At 46.3% G+C, this 17,350-nt stretch overlaps 1 protein-coding gene across 1 annotated transcript in view; it reads right to left on the bottom strand.

Moving 5' to 3' along the window:
• The window catches only part of LOC126293544 (desert hedgehog protein A), a 375,799-nt gene that overhangs the window by 131,638 nt on the left and 226,811 nt on the right, over positions 1–17,350 (bottom strand). Inside the window, exon 2 of the mRNA XM_049986810.1 lies at positions 5,253–5,514. Coding sequence (XP_049842767.1) covers positions 5,253–5,514 — 262 coding nt within the window. The remainder of the gene's footprint in view (positions 1–5,252; positions 5,515–17,350) is intronic.

Here is a 17,350-nt window from a genome sequence, read left to right as displayed (position 1 = left end):
CGGTTCAGGCAATAAGTGGTGTGAGTTCACGAACCTCTTGTCGACCTCTGTTCAATTGTCTGGGTATTTGGACATTGGCCTCTCAATATGTATACTCCTTTTTGTCGTTTCTTGTTACAAATATTACCGGGTGATCAAAAAGTCTGTATAAATTTGAAAACTTAATAAACCACGGAATAATGTAGATAGAGAGGTAAAAATTGACACACATGCTTGGAATGATATGGGGTTTTATTAAAACAAAAACAAAAAAAACTCATATTGCTAGACGCGTGAACGATCTATTGGCGTGTCGTTTGGTGATGATCGTGTGCTCAGCACCCACTTTCGTCATGCCTCCCAGGTCCCCAGATCTCAGTCCGTGCAATTATTGGCTTTGGGGTTACCTGAAGTCGCAAGTGTATCGTGATCGACCGACATCTCTAGGGCTGCTGAAAGGCAACTTCGGACGCCAATGCCTCACCATACCTCCGGACATGCTTTACAGTGCTGTTGACAACATTATTCCTTGACTACAGCTGTTGTTGAGGAATGATGGTAGACATATTGAGCATTTCCTGTAAAGAACATCATCTTTGCTTTGTGTTAGTTTGTTATGATAATTATTGCTATTGTGATCACCTGAAGCGCCATCTGTCGGACATTTTTTGAACTTTTGTACTTTTTTTGGTTCTAATAAAACCCCATGTCATTCCAAGAATGTGTGTCAATTTGTACCTCTCTATCTACATTATCCCGTTTTTTATTCAGCTTTCAAATTTATACTGACTTTTTGATCACCCAGTAGTTTATTCCGAAGAATAAGCAGTTTTCCCTCGGCAGAAATCAAACCTGCATTTGTATCGGACTTCCTTAACTGGTGTGCAGTATACTGCTGCGTCTATTTTCAATAAACTGCTACTCGAATTCAAGAATCTTAGCAGTAATCCATGTGCTTTCAAATCGAAACTGAAGAGTTTCCTCATGCGTCACTCCTTCTATTGTGTCTAGGGGTTCCTTGAAAAATTAAGATGATACTTATTGTATTGCTGATAGCGTTTACTTATGGACTGACTTTTTTCAGGTTCGTGAACATTGATTTTTATCTGCTATTACTTTTATGTTGTAATCTCATGTAGTGACACGTTCCATGACCTTGGAGATTTGCTCCTCAATTTCGTCCTAAGGGACTCTCGGCTTCTATTGGCTGCGGCGTGGAGGCGGCTTGACATGTCCAGACGCTCCTGAAGCTTATCCCTGTACGGAGACGGTTTAATATTTTTTTTTGGGGGGGGGGGGATCAAAAAATTAAAAATCTATCTCACACCGGCTTGATTTAGCTTCTTTGATCAGGATAGTAAAAACATGCGTATATTAAGGGAATTTTCATTCACAAAGCAGGCATATTACATTCACACAGTTCAATACTGTTCTATCCTGATTAAACTGAGCTTAACTTAAATTCCATAAGGCAGTAAAGCAATTTCGGAGTCTCGGTGCGACGAAAATTGTCAGTCGGTCTCCTGAAAACATTTGTAATAGTTATTAACATTCGGTGATCATATTGGGAAGACCAGAGACCTGCTGGTAAGACCGTGTTGGCCCATTTATTTCAAGTAACTGGATATCTTGAGCATACAAAACGGCAGGGTCGTCCAGTGTAAATCAGACGTTCCCCACTGATCCCGTGCAACACAGCGTAGTAAGCACACACTGTCAATAATAATCAGTTCAATAACACGCGAACACTTACTTTACTTTAGTTCATGTATTAAATTCCTTCTCATACAGAATCTCATCAAGATGGCTACTAGCTCAACAATACATACATATAAATCTTCCTCCTTTCACGGCTAATCGGCAAGATCTCCTTCATTGTTTTCATAAGAGAAAACAAAGATAGCAGAGAAGGTAATCCATGGAGTAAATGCACGCTCCAAGGAGTAATAGGGCTTGAAACTACTTTGCATTGATAATCACCGTATAAGAGTTTGACCGGGCACTGAAAGACCTGAGTCGAAACAAGGCCCCCAGAGTAGACAACATTCCACTGGAACTACTGACGGCCTTGGGAGAGCCAGTCTTGACGAAACTCTACCATCTGGTGAGCAAGATGTATGAAACAGGCGAAATACCCTCAGACTTCAAGAAGAATATAATAATTCCAATCCCAAAGGAAGCAGGTGTTGACAGATGTGAAAACTACCGCACTATCAGTTTAATAAGTCACAGCTGCAAAATACTAACGCGAATTCTTTACAGGCGAATGGAAAAACTAGTAGAAGCCGACCTCGGGAAAGATCAGTTTGGATTCCGTAGAAATACTGGAAGACGTGAGGCAATACTGACCCTACGACTTATCTTAGAAGCTAGATTAACGAAGGGCAAACCTACGTTTCTAGCATTTGTAGACTTAGAGAAAGCTTTTGACAATGTTGACTGGAGTACTCTCTTTCAAATTCTGAAGGTGGCAGGGGTAAAATACAGGGAGCGAGAAGCTATTTACAATTTGTACAGAAACCAGATGGCAGTTATAAGAGTCGAGGGGCATGAAAGGGAAGCAGTGGTGGGGAAGGGAGTGAGACAGGGTTGTAGCCTGTCCCCGATGTTATTCAATCTGTATATTGAGCAAACAGTAAAGGAAACAAAAGAAAAATTCGGAGTAGGTATTAAAGTACATGGAGAAGGAATAAAAACTTAGAGGTTCACCGATGACATTGTAATTCTGTCAGAGACAGCAAAGGACTTGGAAGAGCAGTTGAACGGAATGGATAGGGTCTTGAAAGGAGGGTATAAGGTGAACATCAACAAAAGCAAAACGAGGATAATGGAATGTAAGAACTTTCAGCATTGCAGCGCGTCAGCAATCGTAATTATCTAAATAAATTATGAATAATCCGCCTCGATTGCGAAAATTCCCGGTGTTTACCCAGGTTTCAACGTGGATAACCACGCCTTCTTCAGAACAAAATAAAAAACAGCTTGCCTAAATGGGCATAGTCAATTTCTAAAATGAACACCCACAACGGCAGGTCCGCATAAAATTTATTAACATTACACGGTACATCCGTACCAAGTCAATAACACTACTTAACTGTGTGTACTGCCTCGCCCCAGCCAACGTGCGATGGGTCACAGGCTCTCCACTGTGGACCTGCCGTTGTGGGTGTTCGTTTTAGAAATTGACTATGCCCATTTAGGCAAGCTGTTTTTTATTTTGTTCTGAAGAAGGCGTGGTTATCCATGTTGAAACCTGGGTAAACACCGGGAATTTTCGCAATCGAGGCGGATTATTCATAATTTATTTTTATAATGGAATGTAGTCGAATTAAGTCAGGTGATGCTGAGGGAATTAGTTTAGGAAATGAGACACTTAAAGTAGTAAAGGAGTTTAGCTGTTTGGGGAGCAAAATAACTGATGATGGTCGAAGTAGAGAGGATATAAAATTTAGACTGGCAATGGCAAGGAAAGCGTTTGTGAAGAAAAGAAATTTGTTAACATCAAGTATAGATTTAAGTGTCAGGAAGTCGTTTATGAAAGTATTTGTATGGAGTGTAGCCATGTAAAGTGAAACGTGGACGATAAATAGTTTGGACAAGAAGAGAATAGAGGCTTTCGAAATGTGGTGCTACAGAATAATGCTGAAGATTAGATGGGTAGATCACATAACTAATGAGGAAGTGTTGAAGAGGATTGGGGAGAAGAGAAGTTTCTGGCACAACTTGACCAGAAGAAGGGATCGGTTGATTGGACATGTTCTGAGGCATCAAGAGATCACCAATTTAGTATTGGAGGGCAGTGTGGAGGGTAAAAATCGTAGAGGGAGACCAAGAGATGAATACACTAAGCAGATTCAGAAGGATGTAGGTTGCAGTAGGTACTGGGAGATGAAGAAGTTTGCACAGGATAGGGTAGCATGGAGAGCTGCATCAATCCAGTCTCAGGACTGAAGGTCACAACAACTACAACTAAAATTAAAAAAAAATCCTTTGCACATTTTTCTTTTCAAACTGACGAAACTTAAATGATAAGAGGGCGTGCTGAAGAGTATTGCCTTCGAGTTATTTTTATAGGAAACTTTTTAAGCTTGCCTCACGATCGTCCCTATAGGTTCAATTCTGTCACTATCTCTTCTCCTACTTTCCAAATTTCACAATAGCTCTCCTGCGAACCTTGCAGAACTAGCACTCCCGGAAGAAAGGATACTGCGGAGACATGGCTTAGCCATGGCCTGCGGGATGTTTCCAGAATGAGATTTTCACTCTGCAGCGGAGTGTGCGCTGATATGAAACTTCCTGGCAGATTAAAACTGTGTGCCGGACCGAGACTCGAACTCGGGACCTTTGCCTTTCGCGGGCAAGTGCTCTACCATCTGAGCTACCCAAGCACGATTCACGACCCATCCTTGCAGCTTTAATTCCGCCAGTGTCTCGTCCCCTACCTTCCAGACTTTACAGAAGCGCTCCTGCGAACTAGCACTCCTTAAAGAAAAGATATTGCGGAGACATGGCTTAGCCACAGTCTGGGCGATGTTTCCAGAATTTCACTCTGCAGCGGAGCGCACGCTGATATAAAACTTCCTGGAAGATCGAAACTGCGTGCTTGACCGAGGCTCGTGGACAAGGTACCGGCAGAATTGAAGTTATGAGTCGTGCTAGGGTAGCTCAGTCGGTAGAGCACTTGCCTACGAAAGGCAGACTGACTGTCAGTGAGCACAGCAGGAGCACCTCCAGGAGCACCTCCGAAGATGTCCAACGTAGCTTTGGACGAAACGTCAGGGACAGAAGAGTTCCACGGACAACGGCCATACAACCTGGAAAAATTCTCAACATTGTTGTTCTTATCCACGGCGTTCTGATCTGTGGTTGCCCTCCACAGAATGTAGTTTATATGAATAAATACTACAAGATGACAGAACAGATCCAAGTATCAGTGTAAAACATAGATCTGTGGTGGCTGGCCGGAGTGGCCGTGCGCTTCTGGGCGCTACAGTCTGGAACCGAGCGGCCGCTACGGTCGCAGGTTCGAATCCTGCCACAACAACATTAAGGTTTAGGAATCGGTAAGATAAGATATTTCGAGATATGTACTGTGTTAAACAATTTATAAAACTTGTGATAATATTGCGGAGAGACCGCTGCGAGAGACATTACACCGGGTACAGAGCGTAGCACGTGTAGGAGAGTATCTGGAGCCCGGGTGCTCCTCCAGTTGGACCTTACGGTGGTGGTGGTAATGGACAGGCAGGCAGGCAGGCAGGCGGGGTACTCACCGGACTTGACGGAGCAGTGGATGTGCGCGCGCGACTCGTAATAGACCCAGTCGAAGCCCGCCTCGACGGCGAGCCGCGCCAGCATGCCGTACTTGGCGCGGTCTCGGTCGCTCGTCGTGACGTCGACGGCGCGGCCCTCGTAGTGCAGCGAGTCCGCCGAGTGGTGGCCCTCCTCGTCCCAGCCCTCGGTGACGCGTAGCCGCACGCCCGGCCACTGGTTCATCACCGAGATGGCCAGAGTGTTAAGCCGCTCCTTGCACCGCTGCAACACGCCACGCACCACTCGCCGTCACTGCCGGCTCCAGAACCTCTGCATCTACACTACTGACCATCAACACTGATACACCAACAAGCAATGCAGATGATAAACAGCTATTCATTTGACAAATATACTATACTAGAACTGACATGTGATTACATTTTCACGCAGTTTGGGTGCATAGATCCTGACAAATCAGTACCCAGAACAACCACCTCTGGTAGTAATAGCGGCTTCGATACGCCTGACCATTGAGTCAAACAGAGCTTCCTTGCACCGCTGCAACACGCCACGCACCGCTCGCCGTCACTGCCGGCTCCAGAACCTCTGCATCTACACTACTGGCCATCAACACTGCTGCACCAACAAGCAATGCAGATGATAAACAGCTATTCATTGGACAAATATACTATACTAGAACTGACATGTGATTACATTTTCACGCAGTTTGGGTGCATAGATCCTGACAAATCAGTACCCAGAACAACCACCTCTGGTAGTAATAGCGGCTTCGATACGCCTGGGCATTGAGTCAAACAGAGCTTCCTTGCACCGCTGAAACACGCCACGCACCGCTCGCCGTCACTGCCGGCTCCAGAACCTCTACATCTACACTACTGGCCATCAACACTGCTGCACCAACAAGCAATGCAGACAGATGATAAACAGCTATTCATTGGACAAATATACTATACTAGAACTGACATGTGATTACATTTTCACGCAGTTTGGGTGCATAGATCCTGACAAATCAGTACCCAGAACAACCACCTCTGGCAGTAATAGCGGCTTCGATACGCCTGGCCATTGAGTCAAACAGAGCTTCCTTGCACCGCTGAAACACGCCACGCACCGCTCGCCGTCACTGCCGGCTCCAGAACCTCTACATCTACACTACTGGCCATCAACACTGCTGCACCAACAAGCAATGCAGATGATAAACAGCTATTCATTGGACAAATATACTATACTAGAACTGACATGTGATTACATTCTCACGTAGTTTGGGTGCATAAATCCTGACAAATCAGTACCCAGAACAACCACCTCTGGCCTTAACAACATCCTTGATACGCCTCGGCATTGAGTCAAACAGAGCTTGGATGGCCTGTACAGGTACAGCTGCTCACGCAGCTTCAACACGATACCACAGTACATCAAGAGTAGCGACTGGTGTATTGTGACGAGCCACTTGCTCGGCCACCATTGACCAGACGTTTTCAATTGGTGAGAAATCTGGAGAATGTGCTGGCCAGGGCAGCAGTCGAACATCTTCTGTATGTAGAAAGGCCCGTACAGGACCAGCAACGTGCGGTCGTGCGTTATCCTGCTGAAATGTAGGGTTCCAAAGGGGTCGAATGAATGGTAGAGCCACGCGTCGTAACACATCTCAAATGTAACATCCACTGTTCAAAGTGCCGTCAATGCGAACAAGAGGTGACCGAGACGTGTAACCAATGGCACCCCATACTATCGCGCCGGGGGATGCGCCAGTATGGTGATGACAAATACACGCCTCCAATGTGCGTTCACTGCGGTGTCGCCAACCATGCGTGCTGCTGTAAACATAACCTGGATTCACCCGAAAAAATGACGTTTTGCCATTCGTGCACTGAGGTTCGTCGTCAAGAACACCATCGCAGGTGCTCCTGTCTGTGACACGACCTCAAGGGTAACCGCAGCCATGGTTTCCGAGCTGATAGTCCATGGTGCTGCAAACGTCGTCGAACTGTTGGTGCAGATGGTTGTTGTCTCTCAAACATCCCCATCTGTTGACTCAGGGATCGAGACGTGGCTGCGCGGTCCGTTACAGCCATGCAGATAAGATGCCTGTCATCTCGACTGATAGTGATACGAGGCCGTTGGGATCCAGCACGGCGTTCCGTATTACCCTCCTGAATCCACCGATTCCATATTCTGCTAACAGTCATCGGATCTCGACCAACGCGAGCAGCAATGTCGCGATACGATATACCACAATGGCGATAGGCTACAATCCGACCTTTATCAAAGTCGGAAACGTGATGGTACACATTTTACTTCCTTACACGAGGCATCACAACGCCGGTCAACTGCTGTTTGTCTATGAGAGACCGATTGGAAACTTTCCTCATGTCAGCACGTAGTAGGTATCGCCACCGGAGCCAATCTTGTGTGAAGGCTCCGGAAAGCTAATCATTTGCATATCACAGCATCTCCTTTCTCTCGGTTAATTTTCGCGTCTGTAGCACATCATCTTCGTGGTGTAGCAATTTTAATGGCCAGTTGTCTATTTACTCTCAGTTCATACTCTGTACTCATTGGATTGTTCATTCCGTTTAGAAGATCATGTAATTTTTCTTCACCTTCAAAAATCGTTCCAAGCACTATGGTCTATGGGACTTCTGACGTCATCAGTCCCCTAGACTTAGAACTACTTAAACCAAACTAAGCTAAGGACATCACACACATCCATGCCCGAAGCAGGATTCGAACCTGCGACCGTAGCGGTCGCGCGGTTCCAGACTGAAGCGTCTAGAACCGCTCTGCCACTTCGGCCGGCGACTGGAACAGGAAAAGGAGGTAATGACAGTGGCACGTAAAGTGCCCTCCGCCACACACCTTTGGATGGCTTGCGTAGTGTAAATGTAGATGCAGATGTACCTGTTCATGCGCGTGTACTGTTAACAACGTGTCGTGTGCGAATACAACGAGCTGTACGGTTCTTCATGGATCCGTACTGATGTTCAAAAGCAGAGAGCAAAGTCTCGTAGTACACAGAGAGAGAGAGAGAGAGAGAGAGGGAGGGAGAGAGCGAGAGGTGTCGCGTTCCGCTGGGTCACGGTGTCTGGGCTAGCTGCCAGCTGTGTAACTGCACTGTTGTGTAACACCGGCTGTTTAGCGGCCCCCGCCGCCTTATCTGACATCAGCGCAGAGTTGCCGACACAACAGGTGACTGCCACGGCCGTTCATAACGACGGCTCCCCTCCGTCTGTTGCACACTGTCTAACAGTCGCAATCTGGCGGCGGTTTCTACGTCTTCATACATACGCTGCGAGCCACTTAGAAGTGCGTGGGGGAGGGTACTTAGCATCGCACCACAACCCAGGGTTTCCTCATTTACTAGTTGCCTATGGCTGCTTAAAACGGGGGGAGGACGTCAAACGGGCCGACTTGGAACAGGAGAGTCACCACAGGACATTTTAATTTCTGCTGTGTATACTTTTACAAATAAATTCATAAAACTTCGTCACCATGACCAGGAAGGGTTGAGGACTCACACTCATCGCAGTGGAAGTTCAAGAACGTAGCAAAATACCTTTTGCCATTTTTCGCACCGTACAGAAATTCTCTCTAGATCATTTTGTAATTGGAACTAATCGTCTGATGATTTTACTAGACGTTAAATTACAGCGTCATCTGCAAAAAATCTAAGGGGGCTGCTCAGATTATCACCTAGATCATTTAGGTATATCAGGAACAGCAGAGGAACACTACCTTGCGGAACGCCAGATATCACTTCTGTTTACTCACTACGAACTGTGACCTCTCTGGAAGGAAATCACGAATCCAATCACACAACTGAGACGATATTTCATATGCACGCAATTTGATTAATAGTCGCTTGTGAGGAGAGGTATCAAAAGCCTTCTGGAAATCTAGGAATATGGAATCGATCTGAGATCCTTTGTCGGCAGCACCCATTACTTCATGGGAATAAAGAGCTTGCTGTGTTGCACAGGAACGCTACGTTGCATATACGCTGTAGCAACTCCCTCAATTTTTGATAGGCCTTTATGACTGTTTTATAAGTGCGAGTTCGATTCATTAAAGAACTGAGGGTTGGGATGGTGTTCCTGGTCTGGTGGTATTATACCACGTCATTAGTAACGCTACGATGCGGATCGTGAAAACAGAATTCAAATACGCATTTAAGGGTGTATGACGTCAAACGGGCCGACTTGGAGCAGGAGAGGCACCACAGGACATTTTAATTTCTACTGTCTATACTTTTACAAATAAATTCATAAAACTTTAACAGCATGACCGGGAAGGATTCCGGATTCATACTCACAGCAGTGGAAGCTCAAAAACGTAACAAACGACTTCTTTTTACATGTGAAACTTTGTCAATTTTTGACTTACTGCTGGCTGCATTTGTTATTATAGGTACACTTTTCTTCCTCTGCTGAGTAGAACAGAAGTGATATCTGGCGTTCCAAATTGATCTAGAGAGAATTTATGTACGGTGCGAAAGCTTTCAATTGGCACTAAACAAAGAAAAGTGCGAGGTCATACACATGGGTACTAAAAGAAATCCGATAAATTTTGGGTATGCGATAAATCGTACAAATCTAAGGGCTGTCAATTCGACTAAATACCTAGGAATTACAATTACGTGCAACTTAAATTGGAAGAACCACATAGATAATATCGTGGGGAAGGCGAAACAAAGACTGCGCCTTTAGTGGCATAACACTTAGAAGATGCGACAAACCCACGAAAGGGACAGCCTACAATACACTTGTCAGTCCTCTGCTGGAATATTGCTGCGCGGTGTGGGATCCTTACCTGGTAAGATTGACGGAGGACGTCGAAAAAGTGCAAAGAAGGGGAGCTCGTTTCGAGCTACCGCGCAATAGGGGAAAGTGTGTCACTAATATGATACGCTAGTTGGGGTGTCAGTCACTGAAACAAGATCGGTTTTCTTTGCGGCGAGACCTATTTACGAAATTTCAGTGACGAACTTTCTCTTCCGATTGCGAAAATATTTTGTTGATATCCGCCTACGTAGGGAGAAATGATCGTAATAATAATATAAGAGAGGCCGGCCGCGGTGGCCGAGGGGCTCTAGGCGCTACTGTGTGGAACCGCGTGACCGCTACGGTCGCAGGTTCGAATCCTGCCTCGGGCATGGATGTGTGTGATATCTTTAGGTTAGTTAGGTTTAAGTAGACCACAGATGTTAAGCGCCATGGTGCTCAGAGCCATTTGAACTAAGATGTGTAAAACGAGGTTTTAACTTGCTCATATCGATGCAAAGGAGACAGAGCTCACTACATGCGTTTATTTCTGTGCGCATCATATACAAGTAAACACTGCACAAAAACTTGTTGTCACCTGTTTTTCCTGCCCTGTTCTCTTCACTTACTGTTTTCTTAAGTTTATTTTATTCATAATGCAGCTAATAAAGAGTATTAAATTCTGTATCATATTACATTTTGATATACGTTTTCATTTATTACCTCAATTTTGGATTGCATCAGTTTGAGTTGAACGCAAAGATGTTGCTAAGAAACCGTATTTCGTGCCTGATGCTGCTGTTATTCCGAATAATCTGAGAAATCATTTACCAATTTCCGACCGTATTGTTCTTCCCAAAAAAAAGTCGTTGAATAAGTTTTCTTTAATTTACGTCTATGGTCACAAACTTTTTGTTAACAGATAATCGGTTTCGGTCTACAATGACTACCAGATCTGCAGCAAAAAATGGGAAAAACATAAATACACCCGCAGATTGTCTACAGCTTAAAAACAATAAATAGACCATAACGAAAAGTACTACTGACATATATATGCTTTTGTGCGCTTTGAGTATGAAGAGGCATCAGAGACGTCAGAAAATTCATCAGACAAACATCGGCCGAAGAAGCCGAGACAGAAGCTGACGAGCAGTTTGTCGACAAGCGACCACGGAAGCATTGACAATTTTGTGTGTTTGTCATGAGAGGTATTGCCACAGCCCATATGGTCCCCAGATCCGCCGAGATAGAACACGTGCGCGACCAGCTCCGACGTCAACTGCTTATCAAAGCTAGTATCTGTGATATGAGGGAATATTTGCAACAGTTGAGGACCAGCTTGCCTCAAGGGGAGGATACGTCGGCTTTGTGACACCTTTAATGAATCAGTTCATTCGTGGCGGCCAGAATGGGCGCAACGTCTTTCTGATAAATGGGACCATGCTACCACGTTTATTTTGTACGTTAGATTGTGTAAACACTGAAATAACATAGCATTCCCCATCAACCAGTGAAGTCATTTCAATAGACATCTGACATCACAGCAGCTGAGAAGAGTGCTCCACCTACCATTTTCGAAGGATGCCATGGGTCTGATGATGGTCATGTGATATGACCGAAACCGGTCACCTACGTTCTTGTAGCATACGTGGTGCGTTCAAGACTGAATTTTAAAAAGAAAACTACACTCCTGGAAATGGAAAAAAGAACAGATTGACACCGGTTTGTCAGACCCACCATACTTGCTCCGGACACTGCGAGAGGGCTGTACAAGCAATGATCACACGCACGGCACAGCGGACACACCAGGAACCGCGGTGTTGGCCGTCGAATGGCGCTAGCTGCGCAGCATTTGTGCACCGCCGCCGTCAGTGTCAGCCAGTTTGCCGTGGCATACGGAGCTCCATCGCAGTCTTTAACACTGGTAGCATGCCGCGACAGCGTGGACGTGAACCGTATGTGCAGTTGACGGACTTTGAGCGAGGGCGTATAGTGGGCTTGCGGGAGGCCGGGTGGACGTACCGCCGAATTGCTCAACACGTGGGGCGTGAGGTCTCCACAGTACATCGATGTTGTCGCCAGTGGTCGGCGGAAGGTGCACGTGCCCGTCGACCTGGGACCGGACCGCAGCGACGCACGGATGCACGCCAAGACCGTAGGATCCTACGCAGTGCCGTAGGGGACCGCACCGCCACTTCCCAGCAAATTAGGGACACTGTTGCTCCTGGGGTATCGGCGAGGACCATTCGCAACCGTCTCGATGAAGCTGGGCTACGGTCCCGCACACCGTTAGGCCGTCTTCCGCTCACGCCCCAACATCGTGCAGCCCGCCTCCAGTGGTGTCGCGACAGGCGTGAATGGAGGGACGAATGGAGACGTGTCGTCTTCAGCGATGAGAGTCGCTTCTGCCTCGGTGCCAATGATGGTCGTATGCGTGTTTGGCGCCGTGCAGGTGAGCGCCACAATCAGGACTGCATACGACCGAGGTGTGGGGAGCGGTCTCCTACACTGGCCGTACACCTCTGGTGATCGTCGAGGGGACACTGAATAGTGCACGGTACATCCAAACCGTCATCGAACCCATCGTTCTACCATTCCTAGACTGGCAAGGGAACTTGCTGTTCCAACAGGACAATGCACATCCGCATGTATCCCGTGCCACCCAACGTGCTCTAGAAGGTGTAAGTCAACTACCCTGGCCAGCAAGATCTCCGGATCTGTCGCCCATTGAGCGTGTTTGGGACTGGATGAAGCGTCGTCTCACGCGGTCTGCACGTCCAGCACGAACGCTGGTCCAACTGAGGCGCCAGGTGGAAATGGCATGGCAAGCCGTTCCACAGGACTACATCCAGCATCTCTACGATCGTCTCCATGGGAGAATAGCAGCCTGCATTGCTGCGAAAGGTGGATATACACTGTACTAGTGCCGACATTGTGCATGCTCTGTTGCCTGTGTCTATGTGCCTGTGGTTCTGTCAGTGTGATCATGTGATGTATCTGACCCCGGAATGTGTCAATAAAGTTTCCCCTTCCTGGGACAATAAATTCACGGTGTTCTTATTTCAATTTCCAGGAGTGTATTTTAGTAGTCATTTTGTTTCCTCCCCCAGTTGTGGCGCTTTACTTTTCTCGTTAGGCACTGTATTTTGGCGACGGTCCTAGTCGGAGCGAGCGCACGTGCGACCTTGGTGAGGGAGGCGGTCTGAATGGAACCTGCGAGCTGCGCCTCTCGTCTGCAGGAGATGCAGCGACAATGGCAACCACGCCCCTGCATCGCTGCAGTGGCGCCGCCGCCGCCATCTGCATACAACAACACCGGCAGCCGCAGCAGCAGCAGAAACAACAGCGATGCGGCGCTTGGCGCGGGCCATTGTCCCCATTGTGTTGCGATCGGCCGCGCCGCGGGGAGCTGCCGGCTGCGGGGGTGGCCGAAGTCGCGTGCCGTGGGCGAACCGGCGCCACCGAGCGACACTGCGCCCTAACGCTTACTTAAACAAAGAATTAAAAGTCGTACGTAACTTGGAGCTGAGAAGCTGTGAGACGACGAACCCACCACAATTTTGCGCATCGAGGCGCCCAATGATTGGCACCGAACATCCGGAGCGAAGGGCGGCGAGCACGGCGAGGCCCGTGCACCACGGTTAAGCCGTCGGCACACAGACCGAGCATCCGAACGTTGAGCGTGGCGAGTTTCTAACGTCATAGCGTGGAACAGCACGTTTGGGACTCTATCCGAACGTGCAGAGCAGTATCTGGCATGTCAGATATTCTGACCGTGCGTCTGAGCGTTGACAAATGAGATGGCACAACGGCGCCTACGTCACAAGCACGCCGTCTCCCTTCAGTACAGAGGTGTGAGGCGCCATATCGGCATTCATTTCAAGCCTAATGTATATATGCCATTCCGAGCACCAGCAAATTGATAATCACTGCAAAACCCGTTGTTAACTGTGTGATCCGTTCCAATAAAATAATGAGAAACATCATATTCGTGGCAAAACAATCATTGTAACTTGCGCCGGCCGCGGTGGTCTCGCGGTTCTATGCGCGCAGTCTGGAACCGTGGGAGTGCCAGGTTCGAATCCTGCGTGGTGCATGGATGTGTGTGATGTCCTTAGGTTAGTTAGGTTTAATTAGTTCTAAGTTCTAGGGGACTGATGACCACAGCAGTTGAGTCCCATAGTGCTCAGAGCCATTTGAACCATTTTGTAACTTGCGCATTATGAGAGTAGGATATTTGAAGGCAGTGACGCAATGAAGATCCACCCAAAACGCATTGTTCTCGGTACAACTTATTATAAATAAATTTCAGTTAGTAACATATTTACGATTAAGGTTTTCACCAAGGGGTGAGATACTACGGTTAGTGACAACGGGTGTGTTTTTTTGTGTAGCGCAATGAGTAAGACAGCACGATAGCTCAGCGTGTTCGGTCAGAGAGCCGGTTGGCCTCTGTAATAAAAAAACTGAGTGGAACGATCAACCAACGAACTTGAACAGGATGTCTTGCGACGACCAAACACAACGATCAATAATGAACAAAATGAAAAAAAAAAAAAAAAACGTGTTCGGTCAGAGGGCTGCGTGCTCTCTGTAACAAAAAGACTTAGTCAAAGAATCAACGATGAACTTGAACGGATGTCTTGAGACGTCCGCCCAGACTAAACGCAACGAAGAATATCGAACAAAATGAATTCAAAAGAAAAAAGTTGCGTCACGGTCAGGTAATAATTTTTATGTTGGGGTGGTGGTTCGCGTCTTGCCACTTCCAAATTTTTTTCCTAACATTCGCGTTTTTATTACGTTCTGATACTTTATTATTAGTGTAATAAAAGTATACGCTATAATATGTGATGTTATGTAAATATAAGTTCACCGTTTTTTGAGGGGTGACTTTGTTCGATGGGCTTAATCTACAGGACAGCTTGCGCTACTTGTATAAAGATATTTTGCTCCTTTTTCTTTTACGCTTCGTACTTCACATGTTGCAAAGATTCTGGTACTGGGTAGAAACAGTGATCAATTAAGACTGACCTTGGGGTTTTACTAAAATGTGGGAATGATGAAATAATATTCATCTTATGCGGAGAAGTATTCCAAATTTGTAGCGAACTGTTTGTAATGGAGCCTTTATAATCCTGGACGTGGTATTTTCCTTTTCGAGGACGATGAAAGGAAAAGTGCGTTTTAATAGAACTAACGTGGGAATTGTACGTAGGCTGTTGAGTAGACTGTGTGATTTACGAGCCAGAAACAACCCTCAGCTGCCGCTGGAGTGCGTTGCGATCGCGTACACCACGTAGGGGCCCAAGTACCGTGTGCACGAGTCTCATCGTTCGAAAGCGTTCAACAGCAAGTTGAACTTGTCAGTCCGTCCGCGTGCCGACGCCTTCACGTATACCCTTCTATTTGATCCGAGCACGCCAGGTAATGGCTAATGGAAATGCTTCGGGAACTCAAACGGGAGTCCCTGGAGGAAAGGCGACCTTCTTTTCGAGGAATTTTATTGAGAAAATGTCGACAAGCGGCATTTGAAGCTGAAGGCCGAACGATTCTACTGCTGCCAACATACATTGTGCATAAGGACGACGAAAATAAGATACGAAAAATTTGGGCTCATATGGAGGCATACAGATAGTCATTTTTTTCCTCGCTGTATTTGGTAGTGGAACAGCGTAGGGAATGACACAAGTGGCACAGTGAAACATCCCCTTAGAAAACTTTATGAATTACAGTGCTTACGTCATCTGCTTTTCAAACAGCCGAGCAGAACTGAACGTACTCAGAAAAAAAAATGTTTCAAATGGCTCTGAGCACTATGGGACTTTTACTTCCGAGGGCATCAGTTCCCAAGAACTTAGAACTACTTAAACCTAACTATCCTAAGGACATCACACACATCCATGCCCGAGGCAGGATTCGAACCTGCGACCGTAGCGGTCGTGCGGTTCCAGACTGTAGCGCCTAGAACCGCTCGGCCACTCCGGCCGGCGAACGTACTCACACATTTTTCTCTTCAGCTATTCTGATCAACACTAAACTGACACACAATATTTTTAGCGCAACGCAATCTGCCTTTCAATAATCCCTACGAAAGAATGGCCCTGACTAACAATAACCTATACTTTTCATGAATCAATGAATCGCTTACCTCATAAGAATCGTCGTTACTCGAACTACTGCAGTTCAGAGCGATATATAGCGAATATTCCAACAATGCTAACCAGCCACAGACCAGACTGGACATCCAGTCTTACAAATTTACTGTCTCTGATGGACACACGTCCAGATTTATCCGCTCTCAAAACTCAGCCATCTCTCTCCCCACATCCACCACTGCTGGCAGCTCACCTCCAACTGCGCAAAGCTACGCGCTGTTCACATCCAACTGCCCAACACTACAATAGCGAATATTCCAACAATGCCAACCAGCCACAGACTGCACACAGCACAGCCAGTGATTTTCATACGCTACGTGCCGTTACCAACATAAAAACCTAAACAGCCTACTTACAACAGGACATCCTCCATCACGCACCGTAGGGTCGCTTGCGGAGTATCTATGTAGCTGTAGATGTAGAGTTGCGATTGAACGCAATGGACCACAATACGTTAAGATAGAACTTCGACTTAGCTTTAGAGCCCAACGCCCAACATCATTACCATGTCTCCACGTGTCTCTTGCGGACAGACAGCTCACTAAAAGTTTCCACACAAGACATCTTCAACTTCTGTAGTCCTGTCTTCCTCAGTTGCGTGAAATATTACGGTATGTTGATCATTTTTACTTATGGACCGTCTGACAGCAACTGAATAATTTTAGTGACATACGCGTTTCGTCTTTACTTTCTGCAAGGCATCATCAGCAGCCTGGAATATGTACATATGTTAGCTGTTTAATTTACATTTTTGTCACTGTGCCTATAGGCTATAAACAGTTCTGGTGGTTGTTATTTCCTATTAAGTAGTTTTGAAATGTACTTACAGGCTGCGTGGACAATTTCTTCTATATTACGCTCCTGTTGCATTTTTCGTGTTGTCCTTCTTAGGAATGCCAGTTTGCGGTTTTCTTCCCACATTCCACAGCACTATGAACTGAACGCTTGTTTCAATGCAACGTTTCTGTTTTCGTTGCCGACTGTCAAATGTTTTTGCCAAAGATCGAATGTTATTGCCAAACTTTCGAGTCTAAGTATCTGTGATCTGTTCGTGTATGCATTTGTGTGTGCGTTTGTGTGTGTGTGTGTGTGTGTGTGTGTGTGTGTGTGTGTGTGTGTGTGTGTCCAGATGGTGGCACAGTGGCAAAAATGTAAATTACATAGCTAACATATATACAT

The sequence above is a fragment of the Schistocerca gregaria genome, chromosome 10 (assembly GCF_023897955.1).
Source record: "Schistocerca gregaria isolate iqSchGreg1 chromosome 10, iqSchGreg1.2, whole genome shotgun sequence".
In the NCBI taxonomy this organism is placed as follows: domain Eukaryota; kingdom Metazoa; phylum Arthropoda; class Insecta; order Orthoptera; family Acrididae; genus Schistocerca; species Schistocerca gregaria.
Note: the sequence above shows the minus strand (reverse complement) of the source record. Positions and strands in the feature narration are given on the sequence as shown.